Raw genomic sequence first — 10756 nt, 5'->3', positions numbered from 1 at the left:
ACGGCGCACGACACACCCCAAAAACTAGGCTATCAGACGCTCACCGACCGCCACAAGTCATCCGACGACCGACCGTCGGCTAGGTGTGTCAGGGCCTTTAGTCTGCGCTGTCTCATTCAAATTTATTTCCAGATGAATCCTAAGTCTGTGTTTACGCATCTCTTCTCACGTGACCTTTTTCCAGCCAATCATGCTTGGTGTAGGCTGTGACGTTGATGAACGTGACCTGCAACAAACACGGCTTCTCATTTGAAGAGAGTTTGCACAAGAGATAGCTTTGAATGCACCAATAAGCCCAAGTATTTTTTTAGTTATCTCATGGCCTTAACTGTTTTCATGCAGAATATGAACAGGCTTCCAGTTGTGCTTTAATTTTGTAATAGTAGGTTGTTGTCAGACTGATGGACTTATAGACACATACCCCCTTCCACACATCATAGCTACGTCAGCTTGGTTTAAAAAAACAACAAACAAACAAAAAACGTGGAAATGTGGAAATTACACATTTATGTCTATTTGTTCTCGTAGTTAATACTCGCGTAAGATCATTTTCCTAAAAAATATGATCATTTTAAGTCTTTGGTATGATAGTTTAACATTTCCCATCTGGCAATGTTGGTCATTTGTGAAAGCCATGAAAGACTGGCCTTCATCAGTGTGCTCCAGTGTGCTGCTGCTGAGTGTGTAAACTCCTTTAAGGCTGATTCAGTGCTCGCATAAATCAATAACTAACGTGCCACTCTCTTGTCATGAGAAAGCAGAATGCAAATCCTAGCATTACCATGATCTGGAACAGCTAAGCAGTTTCACATTACGTTAAACAGCATATTTTGCAGAGAAAATTGCACACAAACACGACACAAATACTGCTGACTTGCCTTTAGCTTTTTTTCCAGTCAAATGTGCGAGCATGTGCTTCAATAACCTGAAGCTCATGGTCATGTCTCTGAATTAGATTAGGACAGAAGAATACTCATCACTTGTGTTCCTGTAACTGTATTATGTTGATGCCGTCATGTCTAACCTCCTCTTGTGTTCCCCCTTCAGCTACAAGAGTGACAGCGGACACAATAGAAACACTGTTTTGAAAGAGCGTTGGTGGACGAGGAGCGAGCAAAGACTACAAGCAAGTGAAAAGGACAACTCACAGCTCGGACTGACATTACTGAGAGACGTATGACTCAACTATCAGAGTGTTGTGTGTGTTAAGTCTTCTCCAAAAGCCTTAGCCTGTAATGGCCTTCCTACATATTTATGCAAAAAAAAAAAAATATGTCGCTCCCAATTTCCTATGATAGCTTTATTCTGGAGTATTTTTCTAAGCTATAGTTTATCTCTCATTAAGGCCCCTCAGGATGACACAGTGTACGTTCGGCTGACCTGTAAATATTTGGCTTGTGTGACATCGCCTCCCAGAGGTAGAGTTAGGTAGCAGCTCAGAGAAGAGGATTTGTCTCGACAAAGCATTTCTGTACAGATGTTTATTGTCTGTTAAAGTCTTTTTTTCCCTGTTGTGATATAATACATAATTAAGAAGAAGCTGAGGACGGCATGCGCTACAGGACAAATCAGCATTTCTGTCATCAACACATCCTGTTTTCACTGTGTGGATATCTGGAATAGTGTTTGAGAAAAAAGGGATGCTGCATACTTTTTCAATTAGCAAAGAGGCACTTTTGTAAAAGCTACAGATTATAAACAATTAAGATTTAAACAAAGAAAAGATTACAGCTTCTACAACAATCTGCACAATCTCTTCTTGTAACACGAGCTATTTATTTATGTGTGGTTGTTTCCACTTGTAGCACTGTCGGTCACCTTTTCCTACCAAATATGAAATATTTAAGAATCTATTTCATCTGACAAACCACTCTATAGGGCTATGGATGTGCTTGGCCCTGGATGATTGATACACTGGAGTAGACTTAGTGTGAGGTCAGTGTTTTTATTAAATGTTCTGCATCTTAAACGTTGACCCCCCCCAAGCCTTTTTTTGGTGTAAAATCCTGCTCATCACTATTTGCACAAAATGCTCTCCCCCCAGCGAAATCATCGGTGAGTGAATTACACGGACTCTTCATGATGGGTCAAAAATCTTGACGATTATAAAGAATTATGTACAGTTATTACTTCTATAAATAAAATTTAAGTGTATTAAAAAATGCTTGTTTTGTTTCTTTAAAGATGTGGTACACCTAAATATACAGTATCTCTCATCTAACACAAATACATGTTTTCTTTTTTATTAGTATAAAAACAGAGTAGGAATACCTATTGATATGAGAGAGATCTTTAAATTGCAAGATTTATGGATGGAGTTTGGTGTAATGTCAGTGAGTATGTAGGGCTGTTAAGAAGGTAATGTTCTTCTAACACAAATGTATTTAATTTCTGCAGACCACAGAATTCAGACAGATTTTTATTTCATATTAGAGATGATGCATCACGTGATTATATGACAGTTAATGTCCAGATATTGATTTCTGTACACTTCCCCCAATGTAACCGTCCTGTGTCTTATAGTACATGGCATATTGATTTTATATATGTTTTGGCAGATTGGCCCCCGCCCTGACATTTACCATGAAGGCAATTTTAACCCAGAAACATACTGAAACATGAAGTCCCCTTTTAAACACCTGAGATTCCTCATCAGCTACTTCCAACATCCAATAAAGCAACCCTTCATTATCTGAGTGACAGTACGTCTCTTTTGCAGAAACGGTTGTATTTAACACCATACAACATCACGTAAAGAGAAACCGTAATGAACCATTGGTTGATTAGTTACAGATTGTTTTGTTGTACAATTTTAGGAATTACATTCTCTAATAGAGACAAAGCAAGGAAACAGAAATTTGTCACAGCCAGTCCAAAGCATCCGAGACTTTTGGCATCAATGTCCCATCGTTCTCCAAGAAAAACATCCAGATGAAGTTTGACATCGCCATGGCGATTTGTTGATGAAAGTTGTTGTTGTAATGTGGCCGGCAGGAGCAGCTTCAGCGGTGAATGTGATGTATCTAACTGATGTTTCCTCCTTTGAGAGTCTTACATGTGATCTGTCCCAGTTTAGTCATCAGATGCTTGTCTTTCCACTGAGCTACACACCCGTCTGATATCTTCAGGTCCACCTGGGGAGACGGAGGAAAAATAATATAATCGTTATGTACGGTGCTGCAATGATTAATCGATTAGTTGCCAACTATTTTGATAATCGTTTTTTCTGTAATTTTTAAGGGAAAAAAAGTCTAAATTCTCTGATTTCAGCTTCTTAAATGTGAATATTTTCTGCTTTCTTTACTCCTCTATGACAGTGAACTGAATATCTTTAAGTTGTGGACAAAACAAGACATTTGAGGACGTCATCTTGGGCTTTGGGAAACACTGATCGACATTTTTTCACCATTTTCTGACATTTTATAGACCAAACAACTAATCCATTAATTGAGAAAATAATCGACAATGAAAATAATCGTTATTTAAATCCCCTACAGATGACGAATTTTATTCCAATATACCATTGTTCCATTATAGAAAAATGATGCTAACTACAACACATTGGTCCATATTTAAAAGAAATTACATTTTGAAGAAAAATCATGGAGTATCCTGGATAATCTGGAATCTTTCTGAACAGAAACATACCTGTACTTTCTCCCACACCTTCTTCTTTGGGTTGAGTCTGTCGTCTGGTTTGCCCGTCTCATATCCCTCGACAAAGACCCGTTCGCCCGGCGACGATCCCTCTGGAGGATCCAGAGGCTCCACCCTCCTCGGCTCCCCTTCGCTAGAAATCAGAGAGTAGAGGAATTTGTTTATTCAAAATGAAGCTGAGGGGATGTACGGTGTGATTGTGTAAAAAAACAGAATTAACACTCACATAGAGGCACATAGCAGCATGGCTTGAGACTCGATCCCTCGCATCTTCTGTGGTTTCAGGTTGCACAGCACCAACACCAGTCTGTCCTGCAGGTCCTCCTGTGAGACAAAAGCCACCAGCCCGCTGACTACCGTCCTGGGCTCCGGCTCTCCCACGTCGATCTTCTCCAGGTACAGCGAATCGGCATCCGGATGCTGGAAGTTGGAAAACGAAGAAATCATGTGAACGCAGAGATCGAGGAGCTGTACAGATGGATCGTCTCGACACGCGTCATCTGAAGAAAATGTAACGATCTTGACGTCCTACCTTCTCCACACTGATGACCTTGCCCACCCTGATGTCCACTCTGGAGGGGACCAGCTCATCATCATCTCCTCCACCACCTCCTCCTCCTCCTCCTCCTGCCTTGGCACCCTTTCCTGCTCCTTCTGATCACACACAAATGAAGACCACATGAAGCTAGCTGACATCCCAATTCATGCAGAACTAGTCACACTCACGCTGTATTTGGATTAAAAGGATGTGAGAGAGGGAAGACACAGTGAGGATGATAGGTAAAATACTGACTCGTCTTTGAGTGGTCGGGGTAGGCGGAGTTGGTAAGTTTGCGGAGCTCCGGCGACTCAAACTTCTTTCTGATGGGCTCCAGCAGTTGGTTTAGTGCTACTTCCACCGAGGCCTTCAGGTCTCCTGGGTGGACCAGCTGCCACAGCACAGGGAGAAAATTAAGCATTTTAGCAAGGATAGAATTTAAGGAAGGGTTTTATTCTTCTGCCTCGTTTCCACATAGCTCTGTGTACGTATGCGAGTCAACCGGAAGTTCATTCATTCCTATAGGAACCTCCGTGATCTCCGATGTGTTCGTTAAACTCCTTCCGTTTTTTTTTCGGTCCATAATTTGCCTCGAGTACGATTAAAAAATTTAACTTTTGCAGCAGATAACGGGCAGACCCTGCGTAATCTGTATGCTATACGGATTTACAGACACAAAACAAAACAGTATGGAAATGAGGCGTTCAAATAAACCAGTGTGTCTCTACTTCACCTCCTCAGCAAAGTCCTTCTCCACCTCTTCAAACCCAGTGTAGACTTTGTCTCCGCCCCACTTGGGGTCTCTTTTGATGCCGAACTCTGAAACACAATAATCACAATTATCAGCTCATTTCATACGAGTGGAGGAAAAAAGTCTGAAGCAGAGACGACAGAAGGAGATTCATCGGGGGGAGTTTTCTACCTCCGCGTAGAGGGAAGATGACATATTTGACGAAGGAGAGGATTCCGTTGTTCTGGATGTTGCCCGGCTCACAGAAAGCCTTCTTCAGCTTCTTCTTCACGTCTCCAGGAGAGTCCAGCAGATCGATCTTTGACTCCTGTAGCCCGAGAGAGATGATGGTGTGACCACATTAGCATTAGAAGAAAATGTTCATACAAATCTTTACTTTTTTTTTTTTTACTGTGACGTACTTCCTCTGAGGAGCTCATCTTGGCCCCCGTCAGTCCCGGTACCATCGGATTCATCAGATGGGAGCGTTTGGCGTAGCCGAGAGACGGCAAGTACTGGAGACAGATGAGAGGCTACAGTTAACACTTTATGTTTTATAGAGATTTTACTCTTAAAAACGTTTCATGGGATCATCCTGCTGTGACATTTATAGTTCACCATTTCTATAAATGGCCATCATAATCTACTTTTTTTATGTCAAAGACCTAAATCTTAATGCACTGAGTACATAAATTAGAATTGTTATTTCAAATAAATCCAAAAAAAGATCAAAAACCTCACAGCTACTCTAAAACTAATCATGTTCTACAAGAGCTGATGGTACAAAGTATGTGGTGAAAATGAATTATCCCGCGTCTAGACCGCAAGCGTCTCGACAGCCCGAGCACAGCCTGCACTAATTATATTGACCGCTAAGATGACGATCTCACACTAAACAATTATGTTTTCAGGCTGCTGATAAAGTTTGAAAGATGAAAAAAAACTTCCCACATACCACATTTCAAAACAGAATCAATAAACAAACAGCAATAAATGAAAAGTAATATAGAAGGAAGAGAGAGGGTGAAGGGTTGATGTAAATGTGTAAAGGATGGAGGGAGATGGTACCTTCTCCGCCAGGGTAAAAATCTTCCTCTGGTCAACTCCTCCAAACTGGGCGTCCACCTTGAGGTACTCCTCATCCAGAGCCTGAGGGCCAAAGAGAAAATCTCATTCACTACTCCAATCAGTCATAACAGCAAATACAACAAAAAACAAAACATGAAAAACAACAAGTTCTAAAGACTTCCAGATGTGAGGGTGCACGCAGGATCACATCTGCTTGCTGTTGTAGTTTAAAAACAGCTTTTATTTGGTATATTTATATCAACATATGTGGGCATTTTGATGTAATTACAGTAAAGAGACCCAGAGTAATATTATACCACTCCTTAGTAGCAGTGTGACGACTCCAGCAGTTTCTACTAGGGATGTCACGAGAACCGATACTTCGGTACCAACTCTGTACCAAAATTCTAAAAATGTGACGGTACTCGTTTTCTTCGGTACCGAACGATGCCTGTAACGGTCATTTGGTACCGGAGCGGAGGTACTGGAGATGCGATTCTTCTGGATCTAATGAAGGCAGTATACGCTTACAAGTGTTCTCATCTGCCGTGAAATGAAGGAAGAAGAAGAACGCCGTAACAGCACGGAAAACAAAACACAACACGAGACGTGAAAGTATCGATACTCGTGTAAATTTACTGGTATTGGTATCGACTACTAGATTTCTGGTACCGTGACATCCCTAGTTACTACTCCATCTAGAACTGTGTTATTACCTGCAGTCCGGGGTAGAGCAGACCGCTCAGCAGAGGATGCTCCACCTGTTTGACGACCTCCGCTCCGGCCTTCTTAGCGTCGTGCTCCGTCACCATGGACGACAGACGGTACACATCCAGCGTGTACTCTCTGACAAACATGAAAATACACACCTGCAACGTGAGTTTTTGCAGCTTGCAACATCTGTTTCTGAGAATGTAAAGTGAAATAAATGCACATTAAGACAGACAGTCTCCAGTACTGTTAGCAACCTGCTGAGCTGGAAGTCGGTTCCTTTGACAAACTTCAGTTTATCCAGGGGCACGCCGATGCTCTCCAACATGGCCTTGATGACCTGCTCGTAGTACTTCACCCTGAGCTCCAGCAGCTCCCAGGGGGCCTTCATGTTGTCTAGGAAGGCGTGCAAGTCTGCAAACAGAATAGTGACCTGAGGAAAAAGAAGAGGACACAAAAACATGAAGCTAACTGGTAAGCAGGGCTCTAATATAGCAGGAAGTGCAGACGAGATGCTCGATGAGATCCACCCACCTCACATCCAGCCTTGAGGAAGTCTGCTATCTTGGACATGGGGACAAAGTAAGCTACGTGGGGTCTGCCGGTGGTCGCTGTGCCCCAGTACACCTTCACCTCTCTCTCCTGAAGAACCTGCTTCAGCTTCTCCTCTCCAAGGACCTCCTGCAATACAAAGAGGTCAATAAGACCAAGCTACTCGGGGGGACGTTAGTCACCATGTGAGTTTATGTATGTTTCTTTGCACGTCTCACCTGGAGGTTCCTGGTTATGAGGTTGAACTTCTCATCCGGACTTAGCTGATCTGCCATGGTGCCGTGGCCTTCTGAGGAGGAAGATAGGAGTTTAAGCATCGTTATGAATCAATGGCAGCAGCAGCTTACAGGGTTCCTACACATTTTCTTTTTTCAAATTTCCAAACTTCTCTGTAGGTTTTTCAGCCCATATTGGACTTTGTGTAGAGACTAGGATGCTGTGACAAGACTACAGCATTTTTGTTTTTGCCCTTGCACATGGCTTACAATTGCCACCTCCCCCATGTTGGAGACGTCGAACGATTTTACACAAAGTTTACATCTAGCTTTCTTTTCCAATTAGATAAGGAGGAGAAGAAGAAGAAGAAGATGGAGGAGGAGGAGGAGGAGGAGGAGGAGAAGAAGAAGAAAGAGGAGGATGAGGAGGAGAAGGAGAAGAAGGAGAAGGAGAAGGAGGAGGAGGAGGAGGAGGAGGAGAAGAAGAAGGAGGAGGAGGAGAAGGAGAAGTAAGAGAAGGAGAAGGAGAAGGAGGATGAGAAGGAGAAGGAGGAGAAAGAGAAGGAGGAGGAGGAGGAGGGAAAGGAGGAGGAGGAGGAGGAGAAGGAGGAGGAGGAGAAGGAGGAGGAGAAGGAGATCTCTCCTTCCACATGAAGCAGCTGTGTTCATTTCTTTTGATGGATGGAGGTCTGGTAGTTCAGTTTTTCGTGGTTTTGTTTGTAGTTTATTCTGTTTTTGATCGTTTAGGGAGGAAGTTCTGGGTCCTGGTGTGGCTGGACCAGACTCCCTCCATCATTTTGTTCTTTTTGGCCAAAACCAACAGACTCGATTAGTTTTAGTTAATTTATGGCATTGTTAATACAATAATTTAGCTTGTTTAAACTAACTCTCGGGTTCGGCGTCCCCTCTATATGTTGCTGGTTACATGTTTGAGCCAAACGTTAAGACATTTCTCTAGTTAGCCACTGAGAGAGAGGCAACATCAAACTGACTCACTTCAACAGCACTAAACATGGAGCTAGTGGCTAACATTAGCTGTGTTTCTACTATCAATACCACAGTTTATTCTATATGTCAGCATATGCCAGTCAGTCAGCTTTACTTTAAGATGATACTCTCGCTAAACTAGTGGCCAGCTCACCTTTAACGTCACGCTGATGATGAATGAACAAACCTGCTAACTAGAGCTATCTGTAGCTAAACCATGTGCAGCTAACGTTGCCTAGCTACGCTGACGTTTCTGGTTACAATTAAACCAGTCTAATAACTACATTTTCAGTTGATCTAAAAGCAATATCAGTCTATAATATAAAGCAATACAGTACAAGCTGCTGACTCACCTCTAAACCTGTCTTCTTGTAGTGAGACGTGGTGAGTGGAGCCGGTTTGATGTCAACCTGTCAGTGTGTTGCATCAGCGCGAGCTCCAACTCTGCTATCGACTCACTAGAGACTACAGGGGAAAGCAATCGAGTGCCGAATGCAAGAGCCTCTGATTAAGTGAATATTAGTAGTATCATATTATTTCTTTATATTAATCTTGTCTCTAGGTGGAGGCTTCAGATAAGCCCAGTAGGTTTTTTGCCTCTTCCTGCACTGTATATTATTCTTTTTTTTTTGTTATGTTGTATAGTCTTAAATTGTGCAAAACAAATAAACAATAAACAATAAACAGGTTCCCCAGAAACCAATCAGTTCACCTGGGCTCGAATATGCTGTATGTTAATGGTAATTTAATCAATCACAATTTATGCGTAAGCACAATATAAAATAATTAAAGTGTTAAAACTACCTTTTCATACTGTGCCCTTCTAAAATCACAAGGCAAGATGGGTAGGTAATAATGCATGACCCACATACAGACGTAGGCAAAATTGTTGGTACTCTTCCGTTAAAGAAAGAAAAACCAACAATGGTCACTGAAATAACTTGAAACTGACAAAAGTAATAATAAATAAAAATTCACTGAAAATTAACTAATGGAAATCAGATATTGTTTTTGAATTGTGGTTCAGCAGAATCATTTTAAAAAACAAACTAATGAAACTGGCCTGGACAAAAATGATGGTACTCTTAACTTAATATTTTGTTGCACAACCTTTTGAGGCAATCACTGCAATCAAGCGATTTCTGTAACTCTCAATGAGACTTCTGCACCTGTCCACAGGTATGTTGGCCCACTCCTCGTGAGCAAACTGCTCCAGCTGTCTCAGGTTTGAAGGGTGCCTTCTCCAGACTGCATGTTTCAGCTCCTTCCACAGATGTTCAATAGGATTTAGATCAGGGCTCATAGAAGGCCACTTCAGGATAGTCCAATGTTTTGTTCTTAGCCATTCTTGGGTGTTTTTAGCTGTGTGTTTTGGGTCATTATCCTGTTTGAGGACCCATGACCTGCAACTGAGACCAAGCTTTCTGACACTGGGCAGCACATTTCGCTCCAGAATGCCTTGATAGTCTTGAGATTTCATTGCACCCTGCACAGATTCAAGACACCCTGTGCCAGATGCAACAAAGCAGCCCCATAACATAACCGAGCCTCCTCCATGTTTCACATTAGGTACAGTGTTCTTTTCTTTGGATGCTTCATCTCTTCGTCTGTGAACATAGAGCTGATGTGACTTGCCAAAAAGCTCCAGTTTTGTCTCATCTGTCCAAAGGACATTCTCCCAGAAGCTTTGTGGCTTGTCAATATGCATTTTGGAAAATTCCAGTCTCGCTTTTTTATGATTTGGTGTCCTCCTCGGTTGTCTTCCATTAAGTCCACTTTGGCTCAAACAGCGACGGATGGTGCGATCTGACACTGATGTACCTTGACCTTGGAGTTCACCTCTAATCTCTTTGGAAGTTGTTCTAGGCTCTTTGGTTACCATTCGTATTATCCGTCTCTTCAATATGTCATCAATTTTCCCCTTGCGGCCACGTCCAGGGAGGTTGGCTACAGTCCCATGGACCTTAAACTTCTGAATAATATGTGCAGCTGTAGTCACAGGAACGTCAAGCTGCTTGGAGATGGTCTTATAGCCTTTACCTTTAACATGAAGGTCTATAATGTTCTTTCTGATCTCCTGAGACAACTCTCTCCTTAGCTTTCTGTGGTCCATGTTCAGTGTGGTACACACCATGATACCAACAGCACAGTGACTACTTTTCACCCTTTAAATAGGCAGACTGACTGATTACAAGTTTGAAGATACCTGTGATGCTAATTACAGGACACACCTTAGTTTAACATGTCCCTATGGTCACATTATTTTACATCTTTTCTAGGGGTACCATCATTTTTGTC

At 42.1% G+C, this 10756-nt stretch overlaps 2 protein-coding genes across 5 annotated transcripts in view; one reads left to right on the top strand and one right to left on the bottom strand.

Moving 5' to 3' along the window:
* The window catches only part of kiaa1522 (KIAA1522 ortholog), a 45858-nt gene extending 44520 nt beyond the window's left edge, over positions 1-1338 (top strand). For all 3 annotated transcript variants that reach the window (XM_037794997.1, XM_037794996.1, XM_037794998.1), the window contains one exon: positions 1048-1338. In XM_037794997.1, the coding sequence (XP_037650925.1) occupies positions 1048-1088 (41 nt within the window). In that variant the 3' untranslated portion in view covers positions 1089-1338. The remainder of the gene's footprint in view (positions 1-1047) is intronic.
* Positions 1339-2403: 1065 nt separating this feature from the next.
* On the bottom strand, positions 2404-8954 carry yars1 (tyrosyl-tRNA synthetase 1). Of its 2 annotated transcripts, none has more exons than XM_037795503.1 (14): positions 8812-8954; positions 7475-7545; positions 7239-7385; positions 6962-7137; positions 6710-6839; positions 5994-6074; positions 5348-5440; positions 5118-5253; positions 4929-5014; positions 4451-4586; positions 4190-4311; positions 3884-4077; positions 3649-3790; positions 2404-3134 (listed from the first exon to the last, which is right to left on the bottom strand). In XM_037795503.1, exons 2-14 carry the CDS (start codon positions 7529-7531, stop codon positions 3024-3026), a joined length of 1611 nt encoding a protein of 536 aa, XP_037651431.1. In that variant the 5' UTR covers positions 7532-7545; positions 8812-8954; the 3' UTR covers positions 2404-3023. The 2 variants fall into 2 exon arrangements, with proteins under 2 accessions (XP_037651431.1, XP_037651432.1); XM_037795504.1 differs by having other exon boundaries at positions 7475-7542; positions 8812-8901.
* Between the last annotated feature and the right edge of the window lie 1802 nt (positions 8955-10756).

This window comes from Sebastes umbrosus, chromosome 15, assembly GCF_015220745.1.
Source record: "Sebastes umbrosus isolate fSebUmb1 chromosome 15, fSebUmb1.pri, whole genome shotgun sequence".
Lineage (NCBI taxonomy): Eukaryota > Metazoa > Chordata > Actinopteri > Perciformes > Sebastidae > Sebastes > Sebastes umbrosus.
Note: the sequence above shows the minus strand (reverse complement) of the source record. Positions and strands in the feature narration are given on the sequence as shown.

What these genes read in the sequence shown, in the direction of transcription:
- yars1 (XM_037795503.1), bottom strand. Translation starts at nt 7,531, where the DNA reads ATGGCAGATCAGCTAAGTCCGGATGAGAAGTTCAACCTCATAACCAGG. An exon ending in TCCTCAAGGCTGGATGTGAG is followed by an intron (nt 7,138 to 7,238) that starts GTGGGTGGATCT and finishes CTTTTTCCTCAG; the next exon opens with GTCACTATTCTGTTTGCAGA. An exon ending in CCCCGACCACTCAAAGACGA is followed by an intron (nt 4,312 to 4,450) that starts GTCAGTATTTTA and finishes GTGTGTGATCAG; the next exon opens with AAGGAGCAGGAAAGGGTGCC.